This window comes from Leuresthes tenuis, unplaced genomic scaffold, assembly GCF_036924035.1.
Source record: "Leuresthes tenuis unplaced genomic scaffold, fLeuTen1.0.hap1 SCAF_6, whole genome shotgun sequence".
In the NCBI taxonomy this organism is placed as follows: Eukaryota; Metazoa; Chordata; class Actinopteri; order Atheriniformes; family Atherinopsidae; genus Leuresthes; species Leuresthes tenuis.
Window position 1 is genome coordinate 10,127,650 of NW_027325360.1, and position 22,627 is coordinate 10,150,276.

Sequence of the window (22,627 nt, forward strand, 5' to 3'; positions counted from 1 at the left end):
ATGAGAGGGATGAGTGTGGGGTTGAGGAGGAAGAGAGGAAACAGAAAAAATAAGAGAGAGAGAGAGTACGGTTTTTGCTATGAATAATAGCCCATTCATCAGCTCTAATTTGTTAGGCTAATGTTCTCACTGAGCTTAATGAGGAGATTAGCTGGCAAATTAACACTGATAAACGAGCAAACATGAAGTATGATGGTCAATCACAGAGTCAGCTATGTATTCCTACCATACCACATAAATGAGGAGCATCTGTTATAAATGTGATTTTAGTTCTTAGTTAAGCAATTAACTGCCCCTAGGACCAAAGTGCCACATAATAAACAGAATGATAACTATACTTAGAAATATGAATATGAAAAGACATCAATGAGCAGCTGTAAAATTTTTCATTGCTGCCTGGTCATAACCATAAGTTACTGTAAAAGAACAGCCTGAACACAATCGGTCTGAAAAATAATGTTATTGATGCAATTTTAAAACTTCCCGGCATCACCACCAGACTTAAAGACAAAATCAATATCGATCATAGACATACTTGAGAACCTTTTTATGCTGTGATCTGAACCTCCAGTGAATGACAACAGGTTGCATTCAAGCCTAAGACAGCCTGGTTTAAAAAAAAATTCTACAGTGGAAAGGGTTAAGACGGTCTGTTTCCATTCCCTGAGGAATCAACACACTCTGAAACCAAAGGGACTTCAGAGGTTCTTCAATTCCTTCATTAATAAGTAACACAGTCATTAAAGTTGTATGTGCTCAGGTGAAGATCTTGTCCAGAGTGATTTGACAATGAGTGCAATAGTTGAGTAAGATCAGCTTTCCCAGATCACAACATTACAAGCAGCCTGTGGACTACAAGGGTCAGTGTCACAGTGCCCTGCGATACATCACCCTCATGAGCTTATAAAGGTCATGTAGCACGAAGAAAGGAAAACACCAAGTGACTGCTGCTGCTGGTGGGATGCTTGAAGAACCCTTTGAGGGATTTAGCTCAAAATTTGTTTTTGGTAAAGGTTCATTAAACTGTATCTAATCTATGAGTGTGGAACATGCCCAGAATGAGAAATGGCAGCCTTACTTCCACAAGAACGTCTCCAGTGATCACACACCTCACGACTAAACCCATACACATCATTGGACAGGTTTGGTGGGAAGTCTTAAGCACAGATCCATTGGTTTATTCCCTGGATCAGCTGCTTGACACAATTGCTTCTTATGTTTGATCACACATCTTAGAAACATGCACCACTAAATACAAAAACACAAGATTACTGCAGTTTGATTTTTGTCTACTGTGCTGGAACTTTGAAATTGTAACAACACAAAGGCCATTACTGTCATGGCGGGTAAGCCGTATGTTTACAAAAAAGAATTTGTAGTTTTGATGGTGGTTCACTGGTTCAGTGGGCAAATGTGACAGCGATTCAATAGCTGAATTGCGACTGAAAGGAGGAGAGGAAGACAGTTACACATGATTGAGCACAAATAAGATTATTCTGTGCATGGCACAAACTTGTGTAAGTGCTTAAAGATTAAGCATTTACAAAAAACAAAACGGTAGACACCTATAGCATATAGGCCTACTCTTTCTTTTTGCTAGATAAAAAAGAAAAGAAATACAAAAAATAACGATAATTAGTCCTTGGAACACTAGAAAGGAAGATCATGGGATAGGGTAAAACACCGAGATAAATCTTACAACATGTAAACATTTTAATAAACATGCATGGATAGATTAGATATCAGTTTCTCTCATTATCGCCAGATCTTTTTATGTTTTAAGGATATCATAACTCCTCTAAGACAGAGACCTACAAAACCCAATTGAAGCAGCACAGTTAATACAAACAAGCCACTTTCTCAAGATCAGTGAACACCGTCAGTACTGCTCCACTCCCAGAGCATGGATGAAGAGGTGAGCCATTTTCAGCCTTTTAATTTGAGTCCTTCAGATGAAGTACTTTGTTTTTACAAAATATAAAGATTTTTTTGAGCATCTCTTAGGTTCTGAAGTGCCGATACAAATCGTCTTTACAGTAAGGATGACAGAAAAAGCATATTAGTCTCGCCTTTTAATTCATTTTAGCTATATTGACTGTAAATGTCCCTGTTCGTCTTCATCTCTCACCATTTGGATTTTAACTTGACAGTTGTCACATTAAGAGACATTTCATATAAGCTTTATCATTCCCTTACTCCAGTATTGAATTAAATTGATTTCATTCATAGACTGCACCAAAAAAAATCCTCATTAAGGGATTCTTGTATGCCTTTTTTGCCACAACTGCTGCTCTGCACTAACCTTGTAACTGAGGCTCAGTGCCATTGTGTTACTTTGACAATAGTCAAATGCAACCAAACTTCGCAATCAGTTTGTCTGTAGTTAATCAAAGCAACACACAGACAACAGTGTCATCATAAAGTCACTCTTTAAAGTCCAACATTAATCACCTTGCCGCATTGGCAGACTTTTTTTTTTTTATCTTATCCAAGGACAGGACTGTCAAGCACGCATCTGGAATTACAAGATAGCCATTTACAGCGGAGGAAAATGGAAAATTACATTACATAAAAAGACATTTTAATGTGAACATTCCTCAGGCAAATCAGCTTGGTTTGTCTGTTTACTTCCCAACTTTAACCATTAGTCATTTCTCAAACCTAACCAAGTGGATTTCGGGCATACATAACCAAAGAAAAGCTAAGAAAAGAATAAGAAAAAGGCAGTCACAGGACTTCCACCTGTGTGAAACAGTAACATCTAAGATGAATTGTAGACTGCTAGACACTGATTTTAGCCATCATATAAAGTAAGTTCACTGCAAGCTAGACTGGGACTTCTACAAGAAGAACATCTGTCCCTTATTTCAGCAAGTCTCAGAATAATATTGTAAACAATATGTTTTCATGTGTCCCAGGAAAATAGAATAAAATGTTTTTTGGAGGAGAAAAAAGAAAAGGCTTAGCTTCAGGAGAGGATTTCTTTCCATTAGTATAAATATCAGCTGTTTCCCACCCATCTTGTTAGAATAAAAACAACCTTATCCTAAAACTTATTTTTATAACTCCTGAGGTAACTTAGAGGGAAAAACTCAAACACACAGAAAACACAGACATATATGTTTGATTTAAAAGGAGCTACTCTAAGCAACTGGTGCATCATCTGCACATAGGAATGCAGGTGCTGTTTTGAGGAGCCTGGTTTCTAAATGGGGCTCCTCTATCCTGCAACAGGGAGTGGCGGGAACAATAAGTGGCCTGGCATTTCCATATAAAGTATCCCTAAATTGGCATTGGCAGGCTCAAACTCAAAGAGCTACAGTGGAACACAAAGGAAGGTAGAAGAAAAAAGACAGGAGTGCCTGGATTCAAAATGAAAGGTGAGGAATTTTGTGTGACGAGACAGTGAAAGCGCAGGTCAGCAAACAATCACTGCCATTTAAAAAACTGACATACAAAGCAAATATGTTTTAAATTCATTTCAAACACTTTCACACTGAAACGTATTCACTATAATTTGAGATGTCAATTATTTAGCAAGAAAAAATGTGTCACTTCTTTCTGTCTTACTCTGCTCCTTCCATTTCATCTTCTCCTCTTCTCTGTTTACCTCTGTTTTTTTAGTTGCCCTCACACAAATCCACACCCCAAAATGCACAAACACCAGCACTATCTCTAGGCTGATGGCTGTCACCTTTGTGTACTCAGCCTCTTTCAGGAGCCAGCAATGCAAATAACACCCTCATGAATATTCAGGACCGATTAGAGATGGAACAAGAGAGACTGAGGGACTAAAAGAGGAGACTGGGGGGGAAAGGAGGTGGTGACGGGGAAACTGAAGGGATACAGTGAGGAGAAACTAAAGGAGGATGGCAGGAGACAGAACGATAGCACAGGGTGGATTATGGGAATAAAAAGATACTGAGTGACACTCGGTTAAATAAGGAGAGTTTGTGTTTGTGTGTTCACCAGTTTACCATATTTTGCTTGTAAAGGTGTAGCTTTCATATTCAAAAGGGAATATATGAGATTGAAGGTATAATAAAAAACAGTAAGAAGTCAGTTAACCCTGCGACTCTATAGACGGACAGACAGAGCTTTATTTATCCCTCAGGAGGTTCCCTCCAGGAAATTAAGGAAGATGTGTAATATTCAGAGTTGATAATGTTGAGTGTAACAATAACATAAGATTAAAGACGGACTACATAGTGCACAATGCAAAAAATGTTTCACAGAAAAGGTTAAAAAAATGTTAATACTACTTTACTTTCTGGGCTACAGAATTGTTACGTACTTCAATATCATGGCCAGGCTCTAAAAAAAAAAACAACAACACATACTTGTGCATTTATTGGAAAATTTGTGAAAAGCTCACATTTTTAAGTATGTTTAACTTTCACAAATGCAATATTGCACAACTACTGCAAGTTCAAAAAGCATCAAGGTATTACACCATGCACTGTAAAGGAAGAGAACCAAGTTTGAGTCCTATACGGCCTGACATTGTACTTTGCTGTTGGTCACATTGGTTGGTTTAGGCTTTAATATGTGATTAAGCTTAAATAATAGCAGAGATATGGTCAGGGACAGGGTAGGGATAGAAAACATATTGTTTGGCTTAAATATTAATAAACACAAGGTTTGCATCAACTACAGGTCATGAAAACCGATGCCTACAATTTTTAGGTCTCGACTCTGACACTACCACCATTTGGGCAAGTGAAAAAACATGTTTATTTCATGTTTTCGTGCAAGACTGGGTTGTTTAAACATTATTACAACATCTACAGCCACAGCTTCAAGCTGCACACTACTGATCCTGTCACTTTCCCATGCAAATTAAAAAGGTCACAGTTGAAGTTCACTATTGCATCTATCATGCCAACACAATCTCACACCAGAATGTGGAATATTTTTTTATTTCTTTAAAATACACATAAAAACACTTGTAAGGATGTTAAAGGAAAATGCCTGCTGATATTTTTCTGTGGACAGTCACAAATAAAACTGCAGTTTGAACTCTGACCCAGCACTTTCTAAACCTTTTACACATTGGTCTTGACATGACATAAAAACACATGTCTGGGGTTTGCCAACCTGCCCTGTAAAATACAATAGGCAACCTAACTCACAATTTTAGAGCCTCTGTTTTGACACTGTTATGTTTTTGTATAGTGGACAAACACAGCCGTCAAATGTTCAGCAGTGAGATTGCGCTGATGATAAACACATAAGTGAAGGAACTTAAATCCATGCAGACTGCAGTTTCATAACTTGTGATGTGTGTTTATGTCTAAGGAAACTTAACTGGAAAAACTGAAATCACAATGTGAAAAACATAACTGAGTTTCAAAGTATCTGCATGGGATTAAGTTTTCAGCCCCAGATACAGCTGAGGACATGTCTGTCTTCTTCCAGAGCATGATGTGTGCTTGATTTCAACACACAGATTTCAAGCATCCAGATATGGAGGCTTTTATCCAGTGGTGTTTGCAGGAAGAAGGGAACAAAATAACATCTGAAAAATTCCATTGCTTCGTTTCCTCAGAATGTATTTTAAGTGTTGTGAAAAGGAATAGCAACATTACAAAAGGGTAAAAGCTTTACTGCCCTAACTTTCCTTGGAATGTGTCACAGGCCTGACATGTATGAATGGCTGTACTGACAAATGTAAAAAAGTTGATGAGATAAAAACTGAAATATTTTGGAAACAGTCTACAAGGAATTGAAAGTCAAAGTGTATATAAGTGTTTACATTTCTTTTTCTGATTTTTCTGTCACAAAATACAACTTATGGAAATCGATAGTGGAGCAATGAAATAAAGGCAGACAAGACATTGTAAGAATGTGTGTGTGAGAGAGAAAAAGAGACACAGGACGAAGCGTGCAATGTAGCAATGTAACCGCCAGAGAGCTGGTCCTTAGAAGCAAGTCTTATTCCTGATCCCAGAAAAAAAATCCACTAATCCACTTCCACACAGTAGCAAACACAAACATAAATTCACAAACCCAAAATAAAAGATAAATACATACCACACAAATTAAATAAATGTATTTAAAAAATCATAAGCCTTCTTTAGAGCTAGAATTACCTTCTTTTTTTTCTATATGAAAAATACAGCTTCATGTCATTCAGCCAAGGACAATTTTGACTTTTAATTATTCTCTCTTGGCCTCATTCATGTGGTAACTCTTAAAGAGGGAAAATAGATGGAATATATAGCTTTTCAGATATGAGAGGAGACATTACAGGAGGTTACGTCTCACGTCCTATGAAATGTTTTAACGCTGATGAGATCAGCTCTATTATCTAGATATCTGAAATTTCAAAAATCTATTAATTCTCTCACTTTGCTTTATCCCAGCTGCTATATGTAGAAAGGTGGCTAAAGCCCTTTATAGGCCACCAGTCCATTATAGCTTTAACACACGGGCAGACACAGATGTACTCTCATACCTACAATTCATTTGGAGATATCGGTCAACATATTTATGTGGACAGTGACAGGCCCTCAACTGTCTCCCAAAACTTCCAAAGACATTTTCAAAATGATTTTACTTGTGTTAACCAGTAGAACTCCTTTTTGCAGTCAAACAATTTCTGAATTACCTGTAACCCTACTCTGAAACTTTTAAGCAAGAATGTTTACATGACGCCAGAAGAAAAAAAAAGATTGTTCGGCCGATGGACTGAAAGCGCATGTAAACATGTTAGTCCGACTGAAATTATATATGAAACTGAGCCTCTTAAACCCAGACCAACACATCCAGATAATGCAGTCGGTGATCAAATTACTCCTGACTTTATACGTTTAACTCAACTCAACTCAGATGGGTCTGGGTACTCTGCAGATTCTCCAAAGTTTAATCCTTTTGCCTCTCTGTCAAAACAGTAAATTGTAAGTGTTTATTAATACAGCCAATTCCCAATAAGCATGCTCTTATGCATGTATACTGGGACAGGGACAGAGGACCAAATAAATGGCCGAGTCGAGCTGCAACTGTAATCAAATAAAATGTGTGTGTAACCAGGCTGAGTGTTACTTTTCAGGTATCTGTGATTGGTAGTGATACAATATGAAAAAAATGTATCTGTATTCTGTATGTCTAGATTTATTCTGTATTCCTCCATGTTAAAAGTGATTTGGTAACGTTTATAAGTTGGACTTAATGTGACTGCAGGTATGACCATGTAAAAGCAACCAGACCACTTTGCCACCAAATTAAAGGTGGGGTGCATGCACTCATGAGAGAGGATAAATAAAATGCCCAAACACAAACAGAGAGTTAAAGTTTCCTTTAAATAATCATTATTTGAATCTGTCTTTATATCCTACTCACAGATACATACATAAATAGCAATTATCTCCTCATCACTGATCATCTCGCTAACTAGCTAACCAAAGAACGACATCACAGCTCAACATGACAGCTCTTTAATGAGGGAGATACTAATCACTTTGAACCTCACTCTGTCAATATTTCCAATGTTGAAAAATGCTGAAATGCCAAACTAGTCATACATTAGAAGCATCACGCTTCTATGCCAAGCGTTTTTTTAGGTTTGCATTTTGTACTAAATACATTTAACTCATTTTCACCTATGCATGGAATATGAATTCATCATCAAGTTTTTCCCTCTTTTCCATTACCAAGAAACTGTATTTTGGAAGAGACACAACGTAAGTAGACTGAAGTGAAACATGGCTTAGAATGATTCAATACCTTTTAGAGTGAAGAGGTCCATTTAAGTTGAATTCCTTATTATGAGGGCAAACTGATTATTTTCATTGATATCCAAGTTTGTGTTCAGTCTGAAAACGTGCACGTCTATCATATTTTTTTGGGATGTTAATCACTTAAATATGGAGTAGGAGAGTCAAAGTAGGAGATAAAATGCATTATTATTTCCACTCATGATCAGATTACTATAAAAGATTTAAACACTTGAAAGTCTTTAAATAACTAGGTTGAAGGTTGATGAGTTTGTATATAAAATAATAGTACAATATTGTACAATAAATCTGCATCTAATAAGGTCTTATTTTCATGTTCATATGAAAGGATGAAGTACCATTACAAAGATGATGCAGTTTTTGGCTCAAAGGCATATAAAACTGCATAGATTAAGTTCATTATTGATAGAGATGCATCTGGTGACATCAACGCTTTCCTAAATGTGGTTTAGATAAAGAAACCTCAACATATAAAACTATCAAAAGCTGCCACTCAAAATTTAACTCTGAAAGAAAACACAGTCTAATCAGTATCTGATGTCTCCACTATGTACAACCATAGTTTTAGGTGTCTACAGACAAGTAGTCTCATCTCAAAGTGAGAAAAGCGCGTATGATTATGTGGAAGTCCAGTGACAGGTGATACAAAACAATGCCCACTTGATCAAATTTGTCCTGTTTATGTTAACTGTCCATACATCTTATGTTTGCTTTTCTTCCACAAGAGTGAAGGAAGCCTTTCTCATCTTGTATTTATCAATCTTTCTTGTTAAGGCGTGGATCTTCTAAAATATTTTCGCTCATTCATTTCCTCGCCCCTTCTTTCCTCTCGGCCTTTGTCCCTCTCTCTCTTTCGTCCTCTCTCCGTGTCGCCCCATCTCTTCAGCAGTTTATCATAATCACATCACCTCAGAGTAATGGAGCACACTTAAGGCTTATTATGTGTCACACATATAAATACGCAGATGCACACACTCACACGCACGAATGAGATCCACTTAAGCCTTATTACATGTCTGACTGTGCTTCTAACATGAGAGATTATCCATCAGAGTGTATGCTCGGGCAGAGGGCAAGAGTTGCAGGTAAGACACACAAATATTGGTTTTTATACTGGACTTTCTAGACAGGTGTGTAGTTGTGTATACATACAAACATGCCAGTGATACGGTACAATTGAGAAGTGTCTGTTGGGCAACAAACAAAGACAACTCATCATTCCTTTAAATGTCCATGATTGTGTGTGTGTGTGAGACTGTTCGTAATACTTACACTTTTTATGTAAAGCAGACAAGCATGTGCAGTGTCCATATTAATGTATGTGGATGAAGCATGTATACGTAGTGGAGAGAAAAGGTATCTGCAGGATCTATGTCAGCGCACACGTGGCTTAAGTAACAGCAAAGTCAAACCACTCCTCTTTTTTTTCTAAGTTTATTGTTAAAGAAAAAAGACATCAGGTCCTTCTCATAATGACATGCTTTTATCTTTAACAAAGATATTAGAAAGCATAAGCCAATTTGCTAAGACCATAATGTTAAAAAACTATCATAATAATGAATAAAATAAATAATCAGTTCAGTATTGATGACAATCATCTCCCTCACAAGTGTTTCCTCATGCTCAGCAATACAGAATCAAATTATCACCCACTGTAATTATGTGACTGGAAATGTACTGCTGTCACATTAGGTGCTTTTAATTATGCTAACCTGTCTCTTTCACTTCCCCTTCCTTAAATCTACTCACAGCGCCTTAGCTGCTGCCACTGCGGATGTAAGTGTGAAATGATACAAATGAGACGCAAAGACGATAGAGCCGAAGCTGCCATAAGAGAAATCCTCTGTGCCATATTGTTAGTTGTCAGCAATGTCAAACTGTGTGCCACATGTGGAAATGCAGCACTCAGAAGTCCTGCCACTTAAAAGAGCTTAGGTTTTCTCACTCAAAGCCCTCCCAGACAGCTCTTCTCTCTCCTGACTTCTGGAGCATAAAGTGAGAGGCAGAGGGGAAGAAGTGTCTCTGTCACAGGGAGAAAAGTCATGAGAAATGAGGTCCATGCATTTAATATGAAAGAACTAGGAGTTAGAAGATGTCATGTTATGCATTGAAAGTATATCTAATAGGAAGTAGTTTTTTAAGTAGTTTTTCAAAGGTTCTATAAAACCATGGTTAATCTCAGTAGTGATTTCATCACACAGTTGTGAGGCCTATCCACTCAGTTTAAAACAGTGAGTCAGATTTAAAACTAATTCAGGTTAGTGTTAAACTAAAGAAGGTGCCAGCAATTTGTAATCATTTAGTGTTTAATCAAAGCTCTATGACTTCTACCTCTTTGAACTGCTATAGCTGCAGATTAGCCCTGCAAGTAAATGTTTAGTGACACTATTGTGAGCTGCTTTCTTTTCTTTTTACTTCGAATAAGCACAATTTGGGTCTTATTGTAACCAGCAACACATTAGTATATAAAGTCACAGCGCATCCCCCTTCAAATGTAATGTTTCCTCTCAGTGTAAATATATTTCTATGCCCACGTCGCTGTTTGACCATAATTTTCAAATTAAAGATGGTCATCGCATAAAGAAAACTAAATAAATTAACAATAAAAATCAAATGAAACATGCTCATGTCAGTTGACTGAATGATTGGATCCAGGCTGATTTGGTCAAGCTCCCACCCATGTAATGGTGTTTTTGTGTATTGCACGGCTCACCTTGTATACATTAAGTCGCTATGACGACGGTTCTGTGCCAAAAGGAGTTTGCATATTTCCATTATGGAACTTAAAATGTGCTGCCCTATTTTGCCCTTTTTGAAAATGTATCCTAAGTCTGAAAGATTAGAAACTCGCACTGCCTGCTTCTAAAAATATACTTTATTTATCACTTTTAGATATTCAAACTTACAATGCTGAGTTAATAATAGTAACCTCACATATTAGCGGCTAGTTTTGCAATTCAGGTATTCAGTGTATTTTGTTACTCTAAAAAAAAACAATATAAGCAGGTACTTAGGTATTAACCGATTGTATCAAATGTAGTTGTAATGTAATTAGTTACTCACAATAGTCATGTATCATGGAACATTACTGTTCAGAGTAACATTGCCCAATAATGACTGCACATTTTTAGACCTTTAGTAAAAAGTAACAAATAAGCATCCCCAAATTTTTTGGGTTTGAAATTTACAAATCTTCTTTTACCATATGTTATCTATCAAGTTTAACAAAATAAAATACTTATGCCTGAAACTACACAGAGTCATCACATCCACATAGTTAAAATGTATGGTTTTACTGTCAAGATATGCATCCACTGAAGCTGTACCAAGCAAAATAAATTATAAATGACATGTGTAAAATATCTAAAAAAAAAAAAAAAAAAAAGGTCATTGTGTTTCAATATCTGAATGTGAGTGAAACAATGAAGACAAAAACCTCAAAAGTTACTTTCTAATATTTTCAACAGAGCTAACCTCATAGGAGTAAATTGTTACAGCTATGCTATCTCCAGCCGTTGTGCTGGGATGTTCGCTGGATAGAATGATGAAATTGCACATCTGTCATTTGTCTGCCTGAAATCCCTGAAGTCAGTGAAATGATGAGGAGGAGATGGAATTATATGCAAGCTTATTCTAGATCTATGATTGTGAACTTATAGTCACCCAAAAAACTAGAGATATTTTTGAGGATAGACTGTGTGCAGACATTCTTCTTCTATCAAAAAACTTTTAAAAGTCCACCTGAGAATTAAGGGTACCACCCATCAATTCACTGTAACCCAGATCCTCTCCAGTTTTATCCCATGGCTTTCATTTTGCTCTGTCTCCATAATCTTAAATACATCCCCGTCACCTTTTCCTTTTTCTACTTTTCATTTTCTGTTTTGTTTAGTTTAGACCAATCATGAATATTCATGAAGTTGTTATTTGCACTGCTGGGTCCTCAAAGTGGCTAAGCACACAAAGGTGACAGCCATCAACCCCAGGAGTCGGTAAAGTTGAGAGAAGAAAGCATGAATGGGGAGGATAAGAATAAACAGAGATGATGGCAAAAACAACCAGAGAATAACTGAAAAACATAATGTGATAAAAAAAAGAGACCAGAATGCTAAACAAAACCGAAACGCAGAAATTCTTTGACAGCATTTGTGTTCCTACCTCAATGTAAACTGTTCCATGTTTGAATCAGACTTCATATAGATGCCAAATGCCACTGTCTTGCCAAGCCGGACTGGGCTGGGTGGCACAAGAACCTCCAAATTTCGATCTAACTGCAATCTTTCTCCTTTGGCAGACACCGGGCCCATGCTCATCTCCACAGAACCAGCTTTCAGCATGTCCTGAAGACCTCCATCCTCTAAGGAGCTCCACTGTCCTGCAAGGCCCAAGCCAAGGCCTCCAAGAGGCCCAACATTTGCACCCGGAGCTCTCCATGGCTCATAGACAATTGAGGGACACTCTTGACCGGCTCTTTCCACTGGTATAATTGAGTAATACACATCCACTGATGGTAGAGTCACTTCGGAAGGTCTTTTTCTCACTTGTGGTGGTGTAAACCAAGCTGGGGGAATCTCCAGACGGACAACACAGATGCCAGATGGTCCCATGAGACGGCAGCCTGCCGAGGGTGCTGCTTCACTGGTGTCACGGACGGCCAAGGCTCTGACACATGGGAGGAGGGATGGAGTAGGTGAGTCAGGCTCATCCCAACGCTGCCCTATCAGGTAAAACAGTACCTAAAGAGACATTGGATACACAAAAAGGTCATATCTAGTAGATTTAGAAAACGAAACAGAAAAAAAGAAAGACAAGATAGATAAAGATAGATGAACATCTTGCATTATATTTAAACAAAAACAATTATTCCTCCATTCATAAAAACAAAAGATCATTGTTTATACATTTTATATTTCATGGTATTGCTCAAAGTAAAAACCCAAGCTTAAGTTCTACGTGTTGTTTGTTTTTGTTTTCAACTTTATTGTTTTGGTTAATTTCCACTGCTCTCACCTTTTTTAGGCTAAAAAGGGCAGTTTTTGGTTAAAAAGTAAAAGTTAATAGTAAAGATTATCACTAAATAACCTTTGCTTAATGTCTGAGGTAAAAGAAGAATGAATAAGTCTTGCCTGTCACACCAAAGACAGGTGCATTGTTCTTTAGTAAATAAATCAAACAAAAGTTTTTTTATACTGACTAAGAAGTCAAAAATTGTCAATATCATTTTTAAAAAAAATAATTCTACAGTTAGTGGACAAACTAATTGCCAGTTGGTTTGATCATCCTTCATGGATTGATGAGTTTGTGAAAAACTTTTGTGAAATGTTAAATGTTAAATGTTGTGAAATGTGAGTTAATGGTCAACGCATATTTAAAGTTAAACATGAAAATGATTGTACCTGTATCCATGGTCTTGTTGACCCGACTTTGGGCACCACCACTTGACCTTTAACCCTCCAGTTTAGTGTCACCTGGTTGGTTGAGAGCAGCAGATGTGGTGGAGGACCTTGAAGGAGCTCCACAGGGATTGGACGCTCAATGCTCAAATTTCCATAACTGCAATTGACACTAGGCAGGGGCTGTGGCGCAGCTATACTCGGTTCTAGCTGGTGGAGAAAGAACGGCTCAGTCCGTGATGATAGGCTGCCGTTACGCATGACCTCCTGATTGGCTTCCCGAAGGAAGAAGGCGGAGTCGGCCCCATTTAGCTGGCATTGGACAGGGAGGTAAGTGGGAAGGGAGGAGGAGAAACGGGGCTGGGATGAGTCTGTCCCTCCACCTAGTCCACCTCCTGCTACTCCTGCTGGGCTGTCTGACACTAAGGACAGGTAAATAAGAGAGGAAAGTAGGAAATAAGGAAAATAATGCAAAGAAGAAAAAGCAGCGGTTGAAATAAAAAAGATGATAGAGAAATAGAGAGGGGTGTGGGTGGAGAAGAGAAAGAAAAAGATTAACTGCATTGTAATTATATGAAAATGCAATGCTCGTCTAAAACTTGTAATGCTGTAAAAAAGTGTCATTTAATTTTAATGATTTACTAAAACAAAATGAACACCATATAAACTGAGGCTCACTGACCTGTGAAATACATCTTTATTGTGCTCACACACTGATGTAAACACATGCAAACATCAATCAGGTTTTCTACATAAATTCACACATGCATTGCCACCCACTGACACAAACCATATTACATGGTGTTTCTTGGCACTCTCTCTTCATAGAGAGATGGGAATAAAAACATTAGCTCAAGTGATTGACACACTACCATAGCTTATATCATTGCATCTTTTTTGTTTTCTTGATACACCTGTTCAAAAAACATTACACCAGCATATATCAAATATTTGATTTTGCTCCTTGGCAGTTTATTTCCATACATTTACACTCAAATTTCACCCTATATATTTCCAGACTTCCCACCATAACACTGGTAATTTGGAGCCAAGGATTATTGGGGTGCTGGGGTAGTATCTCATTTCCAAAGAGGACATGGTGTTCCAATGGCATGTTTGGAGGGAGTTAGAATAACTAATCTCCATCCTCCATCTGCTTGTCGGCATTGTACTGTGCAACCACAGAACTCAGTTCAAAAATCATTTATTTGAACCTCTTTGAATGTTGGCTAAATGCCAACATGAGCCGCAATTAATCGCATTATGCTTTAGTAGAATTCACAGAAAGATAGACTCTTTAATGCCAGTGATTCAAGTGCTTAATGCCCAGAAAGCTAATTCTGGTAGCTTTTTCCCCATTATCCAGCATACACATACTGTTGTCAATGTTTGAAAGTTCTGTTTATTTCACATTTAATGGGAAAATCTGCTTATGAATATGTAAAGCCCCTCTTCTGGCCTTTAACTCCCCGAAACACGTCTAATTTAGATGAAAGATTTCAAAGTTTTTTGAAACCCATAAAATGACTCATAAACTCTTCGCTTAACAAAATAAAACTAAATTATGCGATAGAAGCTGTACTGTTGGTGTATATGTTTAATCTGATTCGGAAGACGAAAAAGTGGGGGGAATTTGTCCACGTAGTTTATACCAGAATTGTTATGTGTTTGAGTATTACTCCATTCTCTCTGTAAATTATAGTGCTAATGAAAAACATTAGCCTTAAGATTTGTACACCTACGTTTTAGGTGTGGAGCATACGGCTCATGGTTTTTAACTAAACTGTGCCATACTGAAAATCAGTGCCATAGCTTCTAACACTGGTGACTGGCATACTGTGAAATGACTGAATCAACAGATTTTTATTAGCATTTTGAGTAAGCTTGATAGAAATAAAGCATAATACATTCTATAAATATATTTATTTCATAGAGGCTTTATAGTTGAGCAAAGCAATGAGCAACAGTTGCTGCAGTTAGCATCGCTGCAATATGCAAGTGTAACGTTACATGAAATATACTGTTTCAGGTAAAAATAGTTGGTACATGGCTACTATGTTGGCTCTGCATTGCTTTTAGTTATATTAGGCCACACAATGTCAACAGCTAACATCATGTTGCTCATGTTAAATAAGCTGCGGACAAGTCCCACCCCATATGATGACAGGAATGTATTGCTTAGGTTTTGTTATATATGCAGATGTTGTTGATATGAAGCAGTTTCCAGTCAGAAATACTTAATTATGTAGATTTGTGTGTCACCTATTGTATTGTGAAAGGAAGACACCTTTTTCTGTACTGTTACCCTAACTCTAACCATTAGTTGGTGAGTTAATTTAACAGCATAAAAAAAACAAGCAAAAACATTTTTCTTTTTTTTTTTCCATCATTGTGTTTTTAATACTGTTGTGTGAGATTTGAAGATAAGAACCCGACTCTTTTAGATCTTGTAAAAAGTTAGCTTTACCCTGGCTCTTATATATTCTGTCCATGGATGTAATAATATGGATGTTTATCCTAAGCAAAGAAAAAATTCAAGTGTGATTCATTTAGATAACAATGGTTTATTCAGTAAAACCATTCATAAATTGAGCCGCTATGTACATAAATAAGGTTTAAAAGTTCTGATTCTTTAAAGAGGGGTTGTATGAGGTTTTCATCTATATATGGTTATTGCCTATGGTAGTTATAGTAGTTACAACCTCCTGTGAAAAAAACAAAACAAAACAAAAAAAAAACACTGTAACAGGGATACTCACCAAGTTTTTACAAACTATACATTTATGTAACGTGTGGAGTGGCTTGTGTTTGAAATGTGTGAGAGTAGGCACTGTAAAAATATCATTAGGCCTAAGATTTAAGATCTTCCTAAACAATAAGCACACAAAGGGATTGCAGTTTAAATCATGCTGAAACAAAGGAAATGCACACATACAGTAGTATGCTTGTGTGGAAACGTATGTTTGTGTGTATCTTTGTTTCCTGGGGAAGTGGAGTGTGAAAATATAATGAGGGTGGGACAGCATAGCGCTGTTTGGGGCAAGTCATACTGAGGCAACTAAACAAAAAATGAGAGCAGAAAAATAAAATGATACCTCAGTGTAAAATGAATAAGCAGGCTGGTTTGGTTATGGTGCGTGGGCACATAGGGATATGTTTAAAGGGAGAAAGCCAAGCAGAGGGAACAGAAGACAGTAAGAAAGCAACACAGTAAAGGAGGGAAGTGTGAGGAGGAGGAAGAAGAAAATGACAAAAAGTGATAGAAAGAGAAAAAGATGGCAAAATATCTGCATAGATGTGCACAAAGACAGCAGTTTGACGTACTGTCGACGGTGGCATTTCTGTGTATTACACAGGATGACTGCAAATATGTCGCCACAAATGACACCAAATGGTCTCCAGTAAGATCATTTGCATGGATGGATGTGGAGTACTTAGTGAAAGGGACCAAGAGTGAATCTGAATTTCTTTTGAGTATGTTAAGCTAAAATATGCAGCATCTTTGCTTTATCCATTGTTTGATAAATCAGTCTATGAAAATAAAATCACAACAATTTTTAATGGCAAACTTTTAGAAGTCAATGTATGCAGATGTGTCTGTAAGATTAGAAGTCTTGTAGAAAAATTCTCAGATGCAGCTTGAATCCAGATCATGTGGCCGGAGCACAACAGCACATTAGCTTTTGGATGCTACAGGTTTTTCTCTTTTTTTCTTTTCTATCATTGTGGGTGTCCTTGAGGTGCCTGCATGTGTGTCCACAGGAGTCTTATGAAGCATATGTCCCCATCCCGGACAGGGACCTTGAGCAGCTGACACACACACACACACACATTCACACAAACCCACAGCGTTCTCATTCAGGCAAAGATTGGTTTTCAAAAAGACACATTTAATCTGATTTGAGCCGGTTTCCTTTTCGTGTCAGTTTTCAGTCATAATCATGATTTTTAAACAAAATCCGAGTCATATTTCGTTATAACATTTATCATTGTTGCTCCTTCCACCACAAATCTGTCACAGTTGCAGTAATTTATGGGCAACAAAACATTTGACTTAAATGACAAAGCACATAGATCTCTCTGTTCTGAGATCTTCTGAGATCACTATTGAAAAGACAAAAAATATTCTCAGTCAGACAGACCAATCTTGGCTCCATAGGAGGCGCTCTACTACAAGTAAAGTTGGCCCTTTGTCATCCTTACACTGGTATGCCTTTGGCTACCATTAAATTTGGCATGGTCCACATTCTCTGGCATCATCATTTTGGCAAACAGAAAACACAACAGGAGTCCAAACCCACTGTGTCCTGCTGCACAGTACTTCTGTGTGTCTGTGTCTGAGTGTGGATGTCTGAAGACTCCAGTGCACATGAATAAGTATGTGTACGCAACATGCTAAGAAGTGAAAATATACCTATATGTATTGAGGAGGTCATGATTTAGAAAGCATACATAACAAATAAATGTATGTGTGTGGTTTTGTGTGTTGGAACTTTTGTACAGGAATGAAGCCAGATGTACAGAGATTTGACAAGGCCCATCTGTGATCCTTCTTCCCCCCCAAAATGTCCATCCTGCTCTATTTTCAAGTACAGAAACACACACACACATACAGCCAGTAATCAAAACACAGTGGAGCGTGTAGGACAGGAAGAAAGACGGCAAGAGCAAAGCCAGATGGGTATGAGTGAGAAGGAGAGATACCAAGATGTGATAATGGTATCAGTGTTGCTCGATATTGTGTTGGTTAAATATTGACTCACATTTTTACATTTAATTAGAGACAGGCACACATGCACAGACCCACACTCACACACATTTTTTGGGCTATTTTTCATATCAGCCTTCTGTGCCTGCATGTATGTGTTTGTGCATGTGTTAAGACTAAATTTAGTGTAAAACGAGGCTTAAAAGAACAACAAATCACTACACAAACAAATGCCTAAAGGTGAACTTGAACATGTTCAAATCTATGGCGTTTTCCTTTTTTTCAGTTACTGCTTCTTTTTTCTTTTTGGACCATTGAAGAAAGGTATTCTGTGCATGTAGTTGAAACACAACAACTGCTTTTCTATACCAAATGTCGACGTACACTAAAATGCCCAGGTTTGAAGTGTTAGATGAAAAACATCACTACATGACTTTGCTTTTATCCCTTTCATTGCATACAGCACCGGGAAGAAAATTCATCATGGGAAAGTTTTCTGAGAAGAATGAACACCATTGATCACACAGATGGCACGCTATCTGAGAGAGAGGCGGGAAGAGATGGGAAGAGAGAGACAGTTACAGAGATCGAGATGGTGTGAGTTATGGAGGAAAGAAAGAAAAAATGGTGAATAGACATGGAAGGGTAAGGGAGGATGAAGAGGATGAAAGAAGGATGAGGTTTCTATTTCTGAGCAGAGCATTCATCACAAGCATGGGGTTTATTTTGGTGGTCTCCCTTTCTCTGCTTCTTTCAACAGTTCTCACACCAATCGTCTCACGATGATCCTGCGGTATCTTTCTTTACTTGCGTTAATGAAACTGCATTTTAAAATTTAAATGGGGAAGTCCAAGTTTTGAATGTCCAGGGTGTACACCGCATTTCACCCAATGTCCCCTTGTGTAGGCTTCAGAAATGTGATGCCAAAAAGTGAAATTGCTTTATGAAAGTAGACACAATCCTCCGGAAACTGCTACAACAAGTAATCTTATAATGGATACATTAACTGAGACCAACAAAAGGTGTTGATGTATTGCGACTCTATCGCAATATTGTTTGTTCCTATTTTGTGCTGTTGTTTGCCTGCCTTTTTTCTGTCTGGCATTTTAAATGTAGTCAAACATAATAAATGAACACTTTAAAACCTGACGAACCCCTATACACAGTAACATAATTACCTATATTCTACAAAAAGACTTAATGATAATTACATTTTAAAAAAAGTATTTTTCAGCCACTTCCAGTTTGCGAACAGATACGAACGGTAAATGCTTTAAAAAACGCCTCACAAATCTCTGTTTAATTGCTCACTTATGCTGTTATTTGGAAATGATCCTGATGTTACTGCTGTTTTTACAAAGTTTAAGTTACCTTTGCGATTCTTCATAAGTTGCTTCTGTGCTTTTGTGTGAAAATTCCCAATACTTTCCAAACACGCATTCACACTTTTTGATTGATGTCCCTATCTCTAGGTTAGAAAAGTCACATCTTTCTAGCTGTGGTTTGACCACCGATCTTCCTCTGCCACTAACCCCTATCCCTACCTTGCTTGCTTGAACCCAATATACCCCCTTTCACGCTCCATCAGTTTGCCTCTTTTTCTCAATTTCTTCCTGTATACTTCTCAATATTCTTTTCTCCCTTCGGTTGGTCTTAAGCCTCTATGTTGCTCCTATTTATTTCTCCTCTGTCTTTAGATTTTTCAACAGGTGTAACGTAATAGGAAAATGGGGTGACATGTCACCGTTTATCATTTCCTGTAAATCATCCGCCTTCATCAGCTGTACGTTTGTGCTGTCTGAATTTTATTATACTGTAAATTAGCTGCATGGCTACTACGGCCAGTTTGTTGGTCATGTTCCAAATGAGCTTTTAAAATGTGCATACTTGTTTGTTCCAAAAGGCTTCTATTAATGTGGCCTTCTCTAATCCCAGTACATGTCTTCCCTAAAAATTTAACTTCAGTATGCCTGTGTCACTGTTCTTTCCTTTTAGATTATAACTTGTCCCACTGTCCAAAGTTTCCCCTTCTCTCCATTATCCTTGTAACTTTCCCTGACTCTGTCCACCCAGTCTCTCTATCAGAAGAAAAAGAAAACTGTTAAATGAACAGTGAGAGAATTGTAAGTAGGTGAGATGAGGACTTTGGAAGGCGTGGATGTGAATTTTGTAGCTGTGATTCGGGTGGGTGTGTGGCTGGATGAGCTTCTGAGGGTCAATGGATTTGGTCTCTTTGTGTATGTGTGCTTGTGGCAGGAGAAGCAGGGAAGTGTGAAGAGCAATTTCAAATGGTCACCCTACAACTGAGAGAGACAGAAGCAAATAAAGGAAAGACTTCTCAGCAAAGAAGTCGAGCAGCACAGACGGAAATGGAGGCGCACTGTGCAGGAAATGTTCAACTCTGAGAAGCTTTCACACACACACGCAAACACTCAGTATCCAGTGAACTGGATGCTGTGAATCATCTGGAACCTAAATATCCAGCCCAATCTCAGCATTGTATACAGGGAGTATATTAGAATAATAACATTTGTAATAAAAACTATATAATGAATAAAGATCCCTTCAGTTCCAGACTAGAGAGTTGTGGTCAAAGTGGACTACTGGTACATTTATCAAATAAAGTGTGTTAAAATAATTCATTAATTCTAAAAGCTACTCTACCTACCACATATTTGCTTGCAGAACATTTACCCAGTTAAATAGAACAGTTTACAATTATCGTTTTTTGATTGAATTCTTGTTTATACGATTGCATTAAAGTTAGCATTCAAGGATCTTTAAAATTATTTTGAGCTACAATCATAATGTACTTCTAAGTAATAATGACTTTGGAATCAGCCACATTGACTGTTGAAAACAACCATTTAATATGGAATACCAAGTCCTTTTTAATTATCTATATGTTTTATGTGATTATTAATTCATTATGTTTAACTGAAAAAATGAATTAATTCTAATTAAAAACTACAACAAGAATAAAGAAAACTTGAGAAAGCAAATTTTTAATTAGTTGGCAGGCTCTCCTTATGAAAACTTGCCCTATAGGCATGTTTGTTTATTTACTGAAACAAGTCATTCAATCATAACAGTGAATAAACCTTTTTACGTGCAGCACTCAAATCCAAACACGGCAGCGAATAGAGTTATGAACAAAAAGATATCTGAAGGAGAGCCTCTGTGTGTGTCAGGCCAGGATCTCCTGGCTGTGAATATGAGACAGGGATAAGTCCGCTGGGCCTTGGTACCATTCAATCCTATCCTTCAGTGATCCACAACCAGTCAACCAACTTGCAAAAGCTGCTTATAATGGGGCTAAAGGACTTGCGGCCACAACTGACTTAATGGAGCAGCAGCAAAAAAGTAGTAATAGGAAGAGGAGAGCAGAGAAGAAGAGAGAGGAAAAGACACAAAAGTAGAAAATGATGATGGAAAATACTAATGACCATTACAGGAGGTAGGTCATCAATGAGGGGAAGAAAAAAAGGAAAAGGGAGGGAGAGAGAGAGGAGGTGGGAAAGTACAAAGTGGGAAAGATTAAGGACAAGCATGACAGAGACATAGAAGAAGTGAGCTGGGGGTTGAGGACAAGGAAGTGGAGGAGGTAGTAAAAGGAACATAAGTGCTGAGAGCCAATAAGAGAGAAGGACAAGACTAGAGTTAATGGAGATCAATTTTGAGAAGAGCTGAGGAATAATATGCATAGGATAGAGCAGTGGAATAGTTCAAGAATTACAGAAGTAAACTAAAGACGAGAACAAAGAACTAAACAAGGTGACAGAGGAGAACATGAGCCCTAAACATATTTTTTTTATTATTTACAGGAGTGAATTGGAGTGATTACAATATAATTATGTTGTTGGCTCTGCATGCTTGAGCAAAAAGGGCACTTAAAGTATTTTTTAGACATGCAGTATTGGTGGAACAAAGAGGCAGAAAAAAAGGAGGAAATAAATTAAAGAGAAAGAAACTTGGGAGAAAGAGGTAAAATAAAGGAAGAAGCAATCTAAAAGAAATTCAGTTATTTGACAAATACAAGGAGGTGAGCATTTGTGCATGTTAAATAATTGTTTAAGCTAGTCTCCACACCTTTAGGGCACAAATCACCAAACTTGTAATAACTAAATATCAAGATTTGAGAAACAGGATCATGACAGTAGTTTTGCATGTGAGGTTTTGTATAAAAGTTCTTTGCATGAAAAAGAAAAAAACATCTGAATCACAAACAAGGCATCGACATACCAACCCTCAACTATGCTCAAGCAGGCTCGACTGTTCAGCTCGACTGAGTTAGCAAACAGGAAGCATAGGTTTTAAAATGCTAGATAAAACCATGATCCCCATTGCCAGCTCTGAAAACTCTACCGTCCAGCCCCTGGCTCCTTTGTTATGTATGAACTCACATGAAAATATTTTGTGATTCATTTCAAAAGCACAAATGCAGCCAAAATGTTGACTGCTTCTCTTTTGCTCATGCTCTGTTTACTACTGTGTACTCGGATATGAATAGTATTAATGATAATAACAACAACAATAATGATGATGAACAAATAATAAAGACAATATTCTGGACATGCAAAAAAAAAAAAAGAACTTTACGAGTCGATTGGTTGTATGGTGTGATTCAAAATATAAATTTGTGAGACACTTCAGTTGCACCGAAAACCTTACAGGAGACCCAACTATATCAGAAATGTTACATCCTGTTTGAGTGTGGAACATTCAAGATCGACCATTTAATTGCAGTCTATTGATTTCCACTTGAACAAAATGCCACCACTGCTTAGGCC

General features: G+C 37.5%; 1 protein-coding gene across 1 annotated transcript in view; it reads right to left on the minus strand.

Moving 5' to 3' along the window:
• Positions 1-22,627, minus strand: part of LOC140309584 (transmembrane protein 132C) — a 236,508-nt gene that overhangs the window by 145,614 nt on the left and 68,267 nt on the right. Inside the window, exons 2-3 of the mRNA XM_072387505.1 lie at positions 13,133-13,551; positions 11,895-12,472 (exon numbers count right to left, since the gene is read on the minus strand). Coding sequence (XP_072243606.1) covers positions 11,895-12,472; positions 13,133-13,551 — 997 coding nt within the window. The remainder of the gene's footprint in view (positions 1-11,894; positions 12,473-13,132; positions 13,552-22,627) is intronic.